Genomic DNA, 17912 nt, shown 5'->3' on the forward strand with positions numbered 1-17912 from the left:
CTTTTCTCTCTGGTCTTCTGCAGACGGAGGTGAGTAGAGTCTTCCAAAACACGGCTTGTTAGAGGGGGAGGAGCGGGGAGAAGCGGGGTTCACTGCGGTTGACTAGATGCCACTGCTACCCGCTTGACAGCGGGGGTGGCCCGGCTTTTGGATTTATTCCGGAGAAGGAGTAGGTGCGCAGCTCGGCGTGGCACTGGGCATCTAAACTGATAATGGAAACACGTTACACACAAAACAAAACAACAAATCGGCGCTTGACTGGACGCGGCTAAAAGTTACAGAGGAAAAGGCCCACAGTATTATATGTGTGCGACTGCGGTAACTTCATTCATCTCACAGACTGATTTAGCGTAGCTTGTGCAACATATAGACTGATGATGCACTGTAGACTAATGAACAGACGTTAAACAGAGGAGCAGCTCTGTGTTTCTCTGAGTGTTGATGGAGAACCTGTGAGTGAGTGAGAGGGGCGGAGCTGTGCGGAGAGTGTGAGAGAGGAGAGATGCACACTGGTGTGTGTTATGTGGCGCAACTTGACCCTATATCGATACAAACGGTTTTGTCTAAATCTATATCTTGCTTGAAAATATATCGGTATATTGTAAAATACCGATATACCGCCCAGCCCTAATCACATCTGAACAAATTTTTGAAGTTGCAATCAATCACATCGCCATCATTTATTATCATCATCATCCAACACTCATCATCCACACTGCAGTACAGTGACTTTATCTTGTTATGCTAAACTCCCCAAGCATGAGAAACTCTTCTTTTGCAAGTAAATACTTTAAATTGTTTCCTATAGTTGGTCTTGATTACATTTTGACTCCTAACAAACAGCATTACATTTCTCATGAGAAAGCTGAGCAATGTCAATACATTACTTCAAACCACTAAGGCTCAAAAGATGTTTTATTTCTTACCAGCCACTTAGCCAAACTGAAGTAAACCAACAGCCAAAGAAAATCAAGACTGAGAGTTTAAAGCTACACTACTGTTTCTGTGAGGTTCACTGTGAAAAAAATCAAACTGTAAGATGGCTAAGTGTAGAGATCCTTGAGGTCATTGTGAAGTCAATATAAGATTTGGACAAAGGGTTCTGTCAGAGTAATTTATGGGCGGCAGTAGCTCAGTCCATAGGGACTTGGCTTGGGATTGGGAACCAGAGGGACGCCGGTTCAAGTCCCCGCCCGGATCAAAATATGGAGCGTGGACTGGTAGCTGGAGAGGTTCCCTTGAGCAAGGCACCGAACCCCCCAACGGCTTGGGGCCCCTCATTCTAACGGAGTGAAAACACTGAATTTCCCCTTTGGTGATTAATAAAAGTATATATATACATATATATTTATACCGTGGTCTGGGTGAATACTCTTTTCTGATTGGTCAGCAGGTATGCGTTAAAACCCTTTAATGCACATGTAGTTCGGCTAAACTTTATAACTGTCTAAATTCATCCGCTAACCGGCCTGTAACCATAGAAACATTAACGAGCGCAGCTGTCAAACTGTCAACCTGAAGAGCTTCAAATGATAGAAGAGGAGAAAGATGAGATAAATACAAAAAAGACAACAAAATGGGCAGTTAAGATACTGACGGACTTTCTCTGCCAAAAACAAAAGAACATGGATTTGAATACATACTTGGCAGTCATGCTTAATGACATTTTACGCAAGTCTTATGCCTCGGTTCAGTCCGTTAAGCCTGGCAGTGAGTACAGTGTGGCTAGCTTAATGAGTATCAGAGCTGGTATTAACCGCCACATATCACATTTCAACATAATAAGTGATACAGAGTTCAAATCCAGCAATGCTGTTTTTAAAGCAATGCTGAAACGGTATAGGAAGAGCAGCAAAGACACCAGTGTCCATCATCCTCAGATAACCGAGTCTGACCTGCAGATGATCCGAAATTCAGCCATCCTGTCTCCCGACACTCCTGCTGGCTTGGTGAGGAAGGTCTGGTTTGATATCCAGCTTTGCTTTGCACGGAGGGGCCGAGAAGGCATGATGAGGATGGTGTGGAATATATTAGCCTGGCGCACAATCCAGAGACCAAAAATCATAAAGATCCCACCGCCTCGAACAAGGAAAATCTGAGAGGTTTCATGTTTGCCCTGCCTGGGAATCCCTTGTGTCCAGTTCAAAGTTTTAAGAGCTACATCTCCAGATGTCCAGACAACGCCAAGGCCTTCTATCTCCACCCGAGGCGCATCCTGGACACGCAGCGTAATTCTACTCCAGGAGCCGATGGGGGTGAATTACCTCGGGAATATGCTCAAAATGATCTGTGAAGAGGTGAGATATTTGGGCACACACTAAAGCTGATAAAATCATCAATAATTTCTCTTCCCCAAATTATTTATTCAAGTTAATTTCTTTTTTCTTTTTTTCAGGTGAGTCTCTCCACACCCCTCTCCCGGATCTACACAAACCACAGCCTGCGGAGCACTGCTGTGAGTCGGCTCTCCGACGCGGGGCTAGAGGGTCGCCAGATTATGTCTGTGACAGGCCACCGGTGTGAGACCAGCCTCAAATCCTACTGGGTCCTGTTCGTATCGGAGAGGAAGACATGGAGCCAGATCTTGTCCTGTCATACCTCCACAAGCACCGTGACGCATCACCAATCAGTTCGTCAGCCCACCAATAAACCAAACGTGCCTATTTCGTTCATAAATTGCACCATTAACAGGAACATGGAATTTCATTTAAATGCTTGACTAATTGTTGATAATTTGCTCATAGCTTCACTGCATGAAAAATCGAAATGAAGCCTATTTTTTTGTCTGATTATTCTAAATTGTTACTAATAGCCTAGTTTATTTTGTGTGTGCTGGTTGAAGGCACGAATTGTTTCAAATTGTTAGCCTATTAAGCCTATTTATTTATTTATTTATTTATTGGTGGCTGAAGGCTAAACCTGTTCCAAATTGTTAATAGACTACTTATTTATTGCTTGTCGAAGGGTTACATTACACTTACATTACATTTTGTTATCTTTTATAGCCTACTTTATTTGAAATAGAAATGAACCAATTAAATTGATATCTATTGCTTGTTACATTTTGTTATCTGCTTTATTTGAAATAGAAATGAGCCAATTAAATTGATGAATTAATGAACCAATAAATGATCACCTATTTAGTAGCTGTGTCTCTTATTTAACCTAATCAATTTAGCAAATATCTATCATTGCCTGGTAATCTGATGGCCTATCTGCACACTGGGTCACGACTCACTACTTGGTCCGATCATTTTATAAACAATAACCACACTGTGGAATAATTTTGACTTAAATCAAGCTTAATTTAAATTTTTAATAGGCTACTTTTGGCTTTGAGGCGACTGAGCCTCATCCCGTCCTACTGTGACTACTGTAACTGGCGTGGTTGTAAAAGGGACTAGTTTATTCCTTGTCATGACAATGGTAAGCTCTAGCTTTAAAAACTTTCAATTTTGAATACAAAATTTTCACCAAAAGTTGTCGAATCCTTTTATTCTTTTATTCTTGGCAAATGACCATGGTGTAAGCGGGTTAATCCACTAGTAGGTGTGTTCCAAACGGTTTTAATGCACTTCGCGGAGGCAATTACCCTCCGCTGTGCGTTGGGTAATTCTTCGCCCCCACGTCGTGCATTAAAACCCTTTGGAACACACCTAGTGGATTAACCCTTACACACACACACACACACACACACACATATATATATATACATATATATATATATATATATGTATATATATATATACACATTTTTTTCAAATAAAATTATATGTTTTTTTATGTTGGGAGCATTACAGTGTTTACTGATGTATATGGCAGTTTTACATACTTTTTTTGTTGCAGGCTGAGAGCTTAAAGTGTTTAACATTATCATTCCAAATGTTATTACAATTTCTCCTGTGGGGAACATGTCTGAACCACATTTATGGCATTCCATCTCACAGTTGTTGAAATATTTCACTGTGGACCAAAGTCGTGGACCAGCCAACACTGCTCTCCCTTGAACCACATGGCTAACGCTGCAAAAACCTTTCCAGAACGTAACTACGCCCATTTAGACCCTCCTGTTTGTTTTGCAACCAGACCTGAATGCTTATCCAGGATTAGTAATGTTATAGGACAATATGTTCAGCTAGAGATTTACAGGTAAATCACTTAAACCCACATTCAATCTTCATCTTGTCGTAACAAAGTTGTTGCTCAGCTTAAGTGTGGCTGCTTTCTCCTTCTTATATATGATCAATCTGTGTGAGTGGGACTTACGCAACATATTGTGTGGTGAAGTTGACAGCGTGATTCTTTGCAGAACTCTGGTCCCAATCCCAGCTCAGTGTATAATTGGTGTTCAAGGTGATAATGGTCACATTCTCTGGTGGGGCCAGCTCTGCTCCCACTGAAACAAACAAGGGAGAAACCCACATGACAAAGCTGCAGATGTTGTGACAACAATATTTAATAATTAAATAGAGTAATGCTTAATAATTACTGAGATTTATATAGGCTGCAATCAACAATTCTTGTCCTTGGATTAATCTTCTGATTATTATTTGACCCAACTGTAACGTTACTCAAACCAAACAATTAATAGCTTAGAGAATATTTTTTCACTTCATTAATATCACAATGTAAAGGTACAAGTGTGACTATTTAGTCATTACTCAGAATTTGGGTTTTATTACATCTAGGGATGGTTTGGATTTTTTTTACAGTGGGGTGGTATGGGGTACTTATCGAAGAAAGTCACCCAGAGTAGATGTTAGTTGTCATTCTCCTGTTTGGAGAAGCAGGCTGGTGTCGGACATGGAAGCTAAGCTTCCCACTGCTGTGGATGGGGGCAGCAGTGAAACATATTTTACCCACTGGCAGCAGTGAAACATATTTTAGCCCACTGAAAAAAATCCCACATAAACAAAGTCTCTGTCACTTGGTGTGTATGCTATATTGAGAGTATTTTCACTGCTTTAGCTTTTTGACAAACAGCCTGTTTCGACTGGGATGCCGTTAACGGCTTCAGTTCCTCATCTAAGCTGTCATCAAAGCCACCAGAATCTATTGAGAAAAACAGTAACTTTAGCTTGCTGACTAAGGAAGCTGCTCATGTACTGCTACTTCAATCAGTTAGTTAATTTGTATTATTGTGCGACTTTAGTGAATTTGAGCTAACCCTTTTAAACACCAGTAAGTCACACAGTAACACAAACTAATTAACTGATCGAAGCAGCAGTAGACCAGCAGCTCCTACGTTTTGTGATGTTAAATCAGTTTTTCTCTGTGGAGTCTGGCTTTGAAGAGAACGGTATAAGAGTTTCATTTTCCAGTTGGAAATTGCTGTCAAACATTAAGGTGAAGCAATGAGAATACGTTCAATATAGTATAAACTATACACTTAAAATGATATAGAATTTTTTAGGTAGGACCCTTTTTAGGTGGCTAAAATACATGTTGTTGCAGACACCTTCACAGCAGTATATTGCTTAGCTTCCATGTAGCCTGTTCCTCCAAACTGGGTTTGTGCCCAGTTTGGACACCAACTGTATGTGATACTGTCTATGGATAAGTACACCGTATAACCTCACAAATCTGAAGTATCCCTTTAAACGAAAGGTTGTCATTTTCATAATGACATGATACAATTCATGTTTATGAGGAGAAGTCATTCATTTTTCTGACTATCTACAATCATTAATAACCAAATATGTGAGCTAGTGAAAGCTGTATGTTTTGTTTGAATTACCAAGATAAACATCCACTGACTAAAGATAAAATTAGTATTTGAAAAGGTTACTATGTCCAAGACTGGCATTTATCTACATTTTTCTTGTTGTCAACAAAATCTCATGAAAAGTCCAAAACCACAATAAATGTGTTAAGCAAGATTTATGGTTGTGCGTAGACCCTACGCACGTCGCCTACGTCGTTGTGAGCATTTTTACTTGTGCGGTGGTGTGTCTGTGTCACTCTGCAGTTACACCTCCAAAACACTAGTCGGCGGTGGAGGTTTCTGTTAAGTGCTGTTAAGTTTAGTTGATTCAAAACACACCCAAAACACACATTAAATATGACTTAATAGAAACAATTTCAAACACAAATGCACAAATTGGCTTCACTATAAGGCCAGTAATATACTTGCTGCAAACAATGCAACCGCATCATGGCTGCCCTTGATTTGCGTTCGTTTGATGAGATCAGAACAGATGGAGTCACTGTCGGAGCAATGGCGGAAACTTTTGAAGAGAGGCTGACAGACCTGGTGCAGAACTACCCACATCTCTATGATGTTTCCACGCCGTTACATAGTGACATAGTTCTTCTTCCTCATCAAGCATATCAAGGGCATCCATGTTTGTTTACAACACCCACACAGTGCTGCAGCAAGTATATACACAGACACAACACATTGTGTACATGTACGTTCGATCAAGCGGCAAGTCTATTACGGCCCTAACTCACAGCACTCACCGACAAACACTTGTCTTTATCTGGATGCATTTTCCCCACCAATACAACATGCTAATGTTATTAGCACAAGCCTATGGCATTTTACATTGTATAAATTAGCCTAGCAACTAGCAAACTTTTCCTCTTCTCATATAAAACCAGGGACAACAGCGACATTTAACAAAGGTAACGGCACACAATTTGGCTCCATTCCAACTCACAAGACTCACCGACAAAACAACTGTCTAGTACTAAACACGTTTTCCAAACGAATATAGCATGCTAACGTTATTAGCACAAGCCTATGATATTTTACACTGTACAGATTAGCCTAGTGGCCCGCGATCTTTCCCTCTACTCCAGTGTTGGGCAGTAGCGTCACTACAGTAGCGGACATTTGTAGTTTAACTACATTTCTCAGTAGCTTGGTGGTAGCGTCGCTGTTTTCTGAATCAAGTAACTTCTCAGTAGTTAAGCTCTTTTACTGATCACTTAGCGCAGTAGCGTCCACACAAGCTACATTTCCAAAATCATTTCTGAAGCTCAAACGAGGCGGGGATTTCTGTTATGGACTGAAATAAAACTGTCACCGCTACCACACAGAGTCACTTCCGCATGAACCTGACGGGGGACAGCCCTCCATTCCCAAACACTGCCATTCCGAACGACCCCCACTCCGAAATTGATTTTCAAGTCCATATCGAGTTTCCTGCATCAAACACTGCCACCCGCTCTCCGGCCGCACTCACACAATTCTGAAACTCGTACTACAAAAGCTTGAAATTAACGTTCAACTCATTGTTTTTTTTATTGAAAATATGTCACTGTCTTAATTTATTATGTATAATTTCTCTAGCAGCAAACACATTTAAAAGGAGACGCTTGTCAAGTCTTTTTACGCGCGCCGTCCGTGGTGCTGAAATCCCCGCTGCAGCTGCTGCTCTCTGCTGACAGCAGACCGGGGGAGAAAAGAAAGACATTTCTTTGCTCTGTGCTTTCAGAAAATAACCAGGGTTAGGGTAAGAAAGACCAATGGTCTGTACAGCAGTCCCACTGTGTTTGCAGGGCATATCAGGCTGTGTGATTACGCGCAAAGTTTGGTTTGACGCATTGGAGCAATTTCATAAAATTTCGGACATTTAACGTGATAAACTAATTTCAATTCAACATGGTCATTTGCTTAGAGGATTCAGCTGAAGCATAATGAGTGTTATATGTCATTAAGATGAAGTATTTGCTTGTTTTGTGGTTAATTATGCACATAATCCATTTGACCCCATAATGAATGGGATTTTTATTCGTTCCTGCAGACAGAGGCAAAAGGATCAGTGCGCAGCCTCCGTTTCCTTTGCGTCCGTCTTGTTCATTCAAACTTTGTAAACACGGTTGGGATTTGTAGGGGACATGTGTATGCTGCTCACTATAAAATGTGTTTACTAAAATGTGTTTACTAGCCTCATTTCTAGTCAAAACAAATCTCTTTACACTTAAAAAATACTTGTTTCAAGCAAATTTTCACTTGAAATAAGTATGAAAATCTGCCCATGGAGCAAGTTTTTTTTTTCTTATTGCAAGCCAAAAAAAAACAAACTTGCTCACTCCATGGACAGATTTTTTTTGTACTTATTTCAAGTGAAAATTGTCTACAAAATAGTTACTTTTTAGGTGATGAGTCTCATTTCAATTGTAATGAGATTTGTTTTGACTAGAAATAAATATTCTTGGTAAGATTTTGAGTTTTTGCAGTGTACATACACATACATACACACATGTACGTTTTTGACCATGTTGTGACTGTTTGAAGCAGGTCTTCATTCTTGCTGTTGTGGTTTGAGTCTTGTTGGGAGTTAGTGCAGCTCACTGTTCAATAAACAATTGAACTTAACTTTTTTACCTGCCTAACTGTTTGACTGACAGTTTTATTGATCAGTAAGATAACACTGACTTGGCACGAAGTTGGTTCAATTTAGTAAAAAGCTTGGACGTAGTTGCATTAGTTACTTTCATTTTGCTGTAGCTTAGCTTGCTACATTTCTGAGGGTAATAGCTTTGATGTAGTGAAGCTTCATTTAATATTAGAGTAACTAGTAGCTTAGCTCACTACACTTTCCAAGTAGCTTGCCCAACACTGCTCTACTCATATAAAGCCAGGGACAACAGTAACATTTAACAAAGGTAACGGCACTCAATTTGGCTCTATTATAACTCACAAGATTCACCGTCAAAATAACAGTCATACTAAACATGTATCCAAAGAAATTCAAAATGCTAACGTTATTAGCGCCAGCCTATGGCATTTTACATTGTATAAATTAGCCTAGCGATATGAAGCCATGATAAATCCCTAAGTATAAATCCCTGAAGGATAAATTACACACAAGACTTAAAATGCTATTTTAGTGGAGGGTTTATTGTCTTCACAATTTATTCTTTTCTGTGAAATACAAGTAAATACAAGCTTCATTTCCACTGAAGGAAAAGGTGTCAGTTGTAGTGTAAGAATTAATCCGAATGTAGTGTAAGAATTAATCCCTAATCCAGTAAAAGTGATATACTGCATAAATTGATCAAGAAAAAGTCATATAACCATGATATAGCCATGTTTTATGCATAAGTTCTTATAACACTGAGTGAAATGCATCTATATGTGTTAAAACATTGTCATACATAACAAAGTATTCATAATATAAGTTCACATTGTATCCATGCTAAAAAGAACACACATAACCTATCACACATACACCCAAGTGTTTGTATTACCTGATGCACATTAAAAGATTATATTGCATAAAGACACAAGGGACTTATAGAAATAGTCACTGAGTTCTATATGTTTTTTAAAAATAGTGTAACCCTGAGTTCTAACCTAATGGTGGGAGAATCTGGGGATTCATAGGCCGATGGAAAATGATACACCATTAAAACATGCCTGGGCATGTTCGGGCAAGTCTGGACAAAGGCAAAAAGGCCGACCACCAATAGGTTTGGAAGGGCTAAAGAAAGAAGGTGGAGATTCTCCTGAATCTCCACCACCATAAAAGGAGCACCTCAGAAAGTGAAACTTTAGTCCTGCTCCGGAGCGTGACTCGCTGAGTTGTATGTGTTAAAGCTTGTGAACACATTAAACTCGAGTGCATCGGACTCTGCCTGTCTTCAGTGTTTCTTTGAGTATTACTTAGCTGACTCCAAGATATCAGATCTACAGCAAAGGGAAACATAAAAGTCAAGTGGAGGACAAGTTCGGGAGCCTACAGGCCCACTTCCAGGCGCCGATTTTTGCCTCTACACAGTATACAGACACAGACAGAAGGTCTGCATCACTGCCACGCGTAATTCTGGGGAGGTGCACGTCAGGTTACGGCGAAGGCTTTATGTCGACGTGGAGCCTACGCCACAGCTACGGCGTTGATTCAAAGCGTAAGTATAAATGAACTTTTAGTCTCTCAATACTTTCTGACTGACTTTCTGACTGTGGCACTCAACCCCAAGCCCACTGGTTCTTCCTGAAGACAGAAATCTTTAAAAACAACTCATAAATTTCAAGTTTCATTTTTTAAAAAGGTTCAATAATTTCCTGAAACAGCTGGTCACTGCAGTTGTCAGCAAACATTACTCAAACAAGAGGAAATTGTGCATTTTTTGAGGTTTGTTGGTGTTGGATTATTATACATGTGCTGCTCCAGTGAGTATTTCAGGCAGGACGGTGTGTGTGTGTGGGTTGAGACTGTGTGTTCATGATAATGTCCTAATATGTTATTTAACAGTGTGGCTGTGGTGCAGTGCGGGACAGGCCTGGGGGGACCAAATGGACGAGATACTCCCTACCACCGACTACGTGGGCATGGAGGAGGACGCGGTTGATTTCACCGTCACGCTGGATAACGCGCTGCTGTGTGTGGCCTCCGATGATGAACTCTCTCTAGCTGCTTCGGGCGGCTTCACGGAGGGAGAGGGTGAAGAGGATGCTGATCACAGCCAGGTCCTTGGATCGGGAGATTTGCCAGCAGAACTGGACGGCACCACCCCGGCTTTGATTAGGTACCATAGCTGGCTCCGCCTTCCCGCCAGCAGCAGACCCGACTCACCAGTAACTATTTTCTCCCCCAGCAGCCGGCAATGGTGAGACACAAACTACCAGTCTTCCCCGATTTTACACTTGAGCTTTCGCGGACCTCAGCGTCCCCCAAGGCCTTTTTCCCAATTCCTGGACTTGGAGGGAATGGAGTCCGCCAGACTAGCCAACAACCCTCCTATGGATGAAACGCTGGCAGTGCACCTGGCGCCGAAGCCCAATTCGGCGGCCAGCAAGCCCACTCTCCCCAGCCGGCAGTGCAGATTCTCCACCTCCCAGCTAGAGAAAATATACCGCGCCCAGGGGCTAACCACTCGTGCGCTGAATACGGCTTCTATGGTGCAGGCATACCAGGCTGAGATGTTACGGGAGTTGCATGAAGCTCTGGTAAAGAAGGAGAATGCAGCCGGACCGCTGGATGAGGTGCGCAGAACCGCCTCCTTCATTCTCCGTCTCTCCAGCACGGCAGCCGTGGCCCTGGGGAAGGGCATGGCCGAGACAGTGGTAGCTCAGCGTCATCTGTGGCTAACGCTAACCAAGCTCCCCGAGACACAGCGCTCTGAATTTCTCCACCAGGCGGCTGAACCCACCAGACTGTTCGGACAGGCTCTGGATAAAATTCAGACTCGCTGTGACCAAAGGAAGAAGCAGGAGGAGGCTCTGCGAATGAGCATGCCCAGGCGCGCGTACGCCTAGCCGCATCCACAGCCTCGCAGTGACCAGAGACGCCCTCGTCCCCAGTCACACTCCCTCACTCGGCGCCCTGCTCAGAAGAGACCCTCCCCGGAGGATTACTCTCATCAACGGCCATCAGCTACACCGGAGCCACGTCCCCAGTCCCAGCCGAAACAATCAGCTTGGACTAAACAACGTTTTGTTCCGAAGCAGGTAGCAGCCCCAAAGTCGTCTCACACAGGGAGAGGGAGGAAGCAGTCTTCCGCCTAGCTCTCCCGGGATGGCGGGGGAGACGAACGGGCAGGGTGCGCCCGTTGTCTCCCTGCAATTTATGGACTCTCGACCCACAGGGCTAAACCGAGAGATGCCTCACTTACAGTTTGCTCCGGTGTTGAAAAAACCCCAGTTAAGCATACAGTTGCACCCAAGTACACACATACAGCCCCCTGCACTCACAAATCCCGAGTCACCGGGGCTGACATCATCACTTGTCGTTTATGCCACAAAAGGAAAATGTTGTCCTTGTGCAGTTACCAAAGAAACAGTGACATGTTTTTGTGTTCACAATGTTCAGAGCTCCCATGTGTTAATAAAGGGCTGTTTTCGGCCCACTCAAAAACTTCATATGGTGGAAATAAATGAGGAGACAACACCTCGTCCGCACACTCAATCACTCTCTCAAACTCAGCTCGGCAGGTGTGCGGGTGTACCAGCAGAGGGCGCTATCATACCACAAATGATTATGCTCGGCAAGCTGGCCACAAGGCAGGCCCCCTGGAGCGCATGCGCAGCGTCGAAGTGGATTATGGGAACTGTAGTTCACGGCTACAGACTCCAATTCTTAAAGCGTCCTCCGCTATTCAGAGGCATTGTGGTATCAGCCATACATCCGTCCTCGGCCCCAATACTGACAGAGGAAATTCGCACACTTTTGGCGAAACAAGCAATAAGGGCTGTCTCCATGAAAGAGACTCAGTGCGGATTTTACAGCCGCTACTTCGTCATTCCAAAAAAGGACGGGGGCCTCCGTCCGATCTTGGATCTGAGGAAATTAAACAGACACCTGAGGAAATTCAAATTCAGGATGCTCACCTTACGTCAGGTGATGCAATCTGTCCGACCAGGGGATTGGTGTACTACAGTGGACCTAAAGGACGCATATTTTCACATAGCAATATTGCCGAAACACAGACAGTTTCTGCGTTTTGCTTACGAAGGCACTGTGTACGAATACCAAGTTCTGCCATTTGGCTTGTCTCTCGCGCCGCGCATCTTTACCAAATGCCTGGAAGCAGTGCTAGCGCCTATCAGGAGTCAGGGCAAATGGGTCCTCGACTATCTGGACGATCTATTAGTTCTGGCGGACACAGCTCATCAGGCAAATGTCCACACAGCCAGATTAATGGCGCACCTGCAAGTGCTGGGTTTTGTAATAAACCGAGAAAAGAGCTCTCTCACTCCCAGTCAGAAAGTCTGTTTCCTGGGCCTGGATTTGGACTCACGCAGACAATCGAGCCAGGTTGTCATCCCGGAGAATTTCCGCTTTCAATCGTTGTTCAACTGCATCACATTGTCCGTCTCCATCAGTGTCAGCAACTGCTGGGATTTATGGCCTCAATGATTCCAGCTGTGCCTCTGGGCCTCCTATTGATGAGGAAATTCCAGCGCTGGGTGCATGCAAAACAATTATTCCCTGCCCACCGGAGCGGCGAGAGGGTGCGGATCACACCCGCATGCATGGACGCTCTGCTCCCGTGGACAAACTCCGCGCATCTGAGCAAAGGAGTGCTTCTTGGACGGGTCCTCTCGCGTGTTCTGGTCACCACAGACGCCTCAAAATGGGGCTGGGGAGGCATTTGCAGGAAACTTCACGTGAACGGGTGCCGGATGGACGAGGAAAGGACATGGCACATCAATATATATACGCTGTATTTCTGTCACTGAGGCATTTTTACAGGGCAGGTCTGCTGGCCGGCCACCATGTTCTGGTGCGCAGCGACAATGCGTGCGTAATTGCGCACATAAACAAACAGGGAGGGACATGCTCTCTCCCACTGCTCTCTCTCTCCCACAGTCTGCTTTCATGGAGCAACAGGCACCTGTTGTCTCTCAGAGCGACACACATCCCGGGAGTGTTGAACAGCAGAGCGGACCTCCTCTCCAGGGGCTTTCCCTTGGCGAGAGAGTGGAGACTCCACCCGGAAATAGTGGAACAGATCTGGGAATGGTTCGGCAGGGCCTCTGTAGATCTCTTCGCCTCAAGAGAAAACACACATTGTCCCATGTCTTGCTACGGGACAGGAACGTGCCTCTCGGGTTAGATGCGCTAGCCCATCAGTGGCCGCGGACGCTCCTGTATGCGTTTCCTCCGGTGGCTCTGATTCAGACCACACTGGAGCGTGTGTGCCTAGAGGGATTAACTATGATCCTGATAGCTCCTCGCTGGCCCAGGAAGGTGTGGTTTGCAGAGATCGTGGCGCTGTTGAATGGGGAGCCCTGGTGCATCCCCGTGCGCAGAGACCTGCTGTCCCAGGCCCAGGGACAGATATGGCACCCGCGGCCGGACATTTGGGGTCTGTGGGTCTGGCCCCTGAGAGGGAGAACCTGACGGCTGCAGGTTTACCAGATAATGTGATCAATACGATCCAAAGTGCCAGGGCGCCATCCACACAGGGACTGTATATGCTCAAGTGGCGTGCTTTTGAGGCTGGGTGTGTGGAGAGACACATCTCTCCTTTTCAGAGCTCTGTGGTGGAGATTTTATCTTTTCTTCAGGAATTGTTAGAGAAAGGGCTTTCCTCCTCCACGATAAAAGTGGATCTTTCAGCCATTTCTGCCTGTCATGTGGGATTTCAAGGGAAGTCCCCTGGCTCTCATCGCCTGGTGATGCATTTCATGAAAGGTGTGCTTCGAAAGAGGCCGATGCGCAAAACCGTGGTCCCTCAGTGGGACCTCAAGTTGGTTTTGGACGCGCTGTGTGACACGCCTTTTGAGCCACTGCAGTCTATCGGCATTGACATGCTTTCATATAAGACTGCACTCTTATTGGCCTTGTGTTCAGCAAAACGCAGAGGGGATTTACATGCTCTCTCTGTTCACCCGTCGTGCACGCAGACAATTTTATTGTCTGGATGTGACAGCAAAGGATGTCACTCAGTCTGTGCTCTCAGCAGGGAGGTGATGTAACTGACATAATGGTCGCTGCTGAGCTGGATCTTCTCAGTCGAGCTGAAGGGCGTCTCGGGGCGTGATGATAGGTCCCCATACTAATGTGTTGTACCGAGTGTACCGACCAAAAGGGAACTGGAGGTTATGAATATAACCAATGTTCCCTGAGGTAGGGAAACGAGGTACAACACAAGTTAGCCCCTCACCGCCTTTCTCATTAGGCTCGGTGAAGTGCAGTTTAGATTGAGGAAATGAGACTGTGCAGGGTATTTTATAACCCCAAGGGAAGGCGGGACTTCCCCTGCCTGCGACAGTCTCATTGGCCTTGACAGGCGTGTTGAAAAAGTTTCTTCAGGTTGGTCTCGCGAGGACGCAATCCCCATACTAATGTGTTGTACCTCGTTTCCCTCCCTCAGGGAACATTGGTTATATTCATAACCTCCAGTTTTATGGCTCAGAGAGATAAGATATATCAGGTTTTTGATAGACATATTATACTTATTAGTATGAATTTGTTAATCATTGGTGGTTTGGGTCTGCACATGGCTGACAATAGTAAAAAATGTAGAATATCATCAGACGTATCCTTTTACAAGTCTGTATGTTGAAGTTAATAAATTAGTGGCTTCAGGAGATGCACAAAATGCAAACACAGCATTGTTGTCAGTGTGACCCTCTGACAGAAAAACCTGAGATCACACTGTTGCCACAAACCACACAACACTGGAAGTGAGACTGGAAAAATTTAGCCTGAGTCTGAGAAAAACAACAGGTGTTTACGATGGTGACCCTTACACTTATAAATGGTATTAACCATTAGGGCTGCAACAATTAGTCGACTAATAGATGACCAATCGACTATACAAATAATCGGTGACTATTTTAGTAGTGGAATAATCGGTTTGAGTCATTTTTCATACAAAAGTACTGTAAAAGTACCCCAAATACTCTTATTGCAGCTTCTTATGTTCAGATATTGGAAGCTTTACACACTCTCCCATGATGGTGAACTAAAACCCTTTGGCGTGAGTACGAAACAAGACATTAGATGACATAATTTTGGGGTCTGGGAGAGACAGACCCACATTTTTCAACATTTTAACACATTCTTCAATAAAATGATCAGTCGACTAATCGAAGAAATAATCGACAGATTAGTCGACAATGAAAATAATCGTTAGTTGCAGCCCTATTAACCATTTATCAAATGTTTATGTACTGTTCATAAATGCCAGTTAGTGGGACTTACAGTTAAGTTAGGTTTTAGTTTAACTAACTGTGTACTTAGAAGACTGGAGTGAATTAAACACATTTTATGTTTTTTTAAAGCAACAGAGGTCTGTGTTTTAAAGTTGCATTTCCTGATCTTGGGTATAACTTGTTTTAATTTGTCTTTTGTTTTTTAGAAAACCATTTGGAAACAGTAATTTAAAAATACAAATGTTGCCAGCTGGAATACCTATCCTTTGATGCTAAGAATCTAGTGAGTGCACACAATACCCAGAGAAAACAGACAAACACAGAATATTAGTAAGGTCCATAAGAAAACCAAAAGGAGAACAACATAAAGTATGCTAATTTGGTCTGAGACTTAAGGGAAGAACCATTCTGGAAAGTTCAGCTAGATCTGGTGTACACAACACTGTGACCTCAAGAAAGAGGAATAAATCAAAGACACAAAGAATCACTATGAGTAATTGTTGCCCTTTAAGACACCTGCGCATAGAGAAGAATTGTATTTCACCATCTGTACTGCAGGAACATTATAACTCAAAAGCAACCCAGTAACACTTGTGGGCCCAAAAGGAGAAAACTTTTTTTTTTTTTTTTTTTTTTTGTCTCCTGCATGACTGGGCCAGTACTGTTCCGGTATGACAAAAACAGGAAATATTTGAGGAAGGAAAAAAGGGAGTTTTGGGGAGGAGGTTGTGTGTGTCTAAGCTTGTTAGGTCTCTTATGAACTACTGCGGATTTTTGACAAATGAGTTTACATATTTTCCTTACAGACCCAGTTCCTTTCACTCTTTTTCTTGTGAAATTCTTTTTTATCTGTCTATCTCATACCAAATTCTCAGCCACAGTATGATCAAAACCACACATATTTCATTCCACCCTAAATCAAACATTAATGGTTTATTCCTCAGCCTTGACATGACTCAGAATCAGCCCCATAACAACTACAACACGGAAGTAACTCTGGACAATAAATAACATGTCTGAATGAGGCAAAATGCCTTCAACAGCACAAAGCTACATTTACACAGGTATCCTCAGTTGTCTGACTCATTAATATCGGAACCAACCAGGTCTGATTTTTTTTATGCCTACAGCATCATTCTGCATAACAGTTAGCTGCTTCTGTTGGGAGAGTGTGTAGTATATGTTAAGAGAAGTGGCCCTTTGGAGCAATATGTGCATTTGTTATTGGGATAATAGGCTGTTGTAGAGATAGGCTTTCAGTCCACTAGCTCTATCAGCAGCTACTGCTGGTAGCCCTGTGGAGAGGGAGTCGTGGGTGCGACTGCGAGAGGGGTTGTGATGTAGAGGGTTTCACGGAGGAACCTCCGAACCTTAGGACAGTGATACTCAACTTGTGGCTCATGGGCAAAATGTGGCCCGCAAAAGGTTGCCAGGTGGCCCGCCGTCCATTTTCTAATTCAGGATGAAAATAAATAAATTCGCACTGGAAATCTTTTTTGAACTTTTAATGTAAATAAGGTGCCAGATTACAGTAAGAAAAAGCAGCAAAATAGAGCTTGTTCATGAAAAAAATGCCAGAGGAGGATCCCTGTGACCCTATGGCAAAGGTCTGGGCTAATTATTGATATATCAAGAATTACTGTTCATTAAGTTTGCAAAAGTGGCCCCCCAGAAAAGCAAGTTGAGTATGTCTTAGGATGTCCAGGGCAACATTCCCACATCTCTGTCTGCACCTCATGACAACACTGTCATGGCATGTAGGCAACTCAGGTAGTCAGACTATATTGGCTGGTGAATAAGGCAGCCTACAGCAGCAGTGATATGGCTATGGCAGCCCTCTGTAGTTTCAAAGGACTGCTGTGACACTGAATGTTGAGTGATTTGTGCCTATGTAGAAAAACCATGGATGTATTGGAAAAATACATACGTAGCCTAAGTGAGTCTAATACCAAGTTTTATAATTGGTGGTAGCATTAGAAAAACCTGTGGTTAGTGTTGAAAACAAAAGGTTACTAAAAACCCTGACGGCTGCCCCTCACTGATCTGTCCTAGACTGTGAGCAACAGCATTAGAATGCAGATGTCCACTGATAAATCTGTTTGGCTGATTAATCTGCGGCAACAGGACTTTTTACAATTTATATGTTGGTGTAACTTGGTTCCATCAGTGGCTGACGGCACAACCTCCACCAGTCACGCAGGGCCATATCCCCAACTGGAGCTGAGGAGAGGAGGGTTGTGTTAATGATCAGCGGGTTCAGCTCCAGAGAAAGTAGCTCCCTTCTGCTGTGTGACTGTGTCTCAACAACAACAGTAACAGCGAGGAAAGTGCAATAGTGCTACCACGCCAGAGTGAA

At 43.5% G+C, this 17912-nt stretch overlaps 1 protein-coding gene across 1 annotated transcript in view; it reads right to left on the minus strand.

The window, feature by feature from the left end:
• Positions 1-17912, minus strand: part of LOC117251232 (interferon alpha/beta receptor 1b) — a 50167-nt gene that overhangs the window by 15285 nt on the left and 16970 nt on the right. The window contains exon 2 of the mRNA XM_033617332.2: positions 4267-4396. Within this exon, the coding sequence (XP_033473223.1) occupies positions 4267-4396 (130 nt within the window). The remainder of the gene's footprint in view (positions 1-4266; positions 4397-17912) is intronic.

Source organism: Epinephelus lanceolatus, chromosome 14 (genome assembly GCF_041903045.1).
Source record: "Epinephelus lanceolatus isolate andai-2023 chromosome 14, ASM4190304v1, whole genome shotgun sequence".
In the NCBI taxonomy this organism is placed as follows: Eukaryota; Metazoa; Chordata; class Actinopteri; order Perciformes; family Serranidae; genus Epinephelus; species Epinephelus lanceolatus.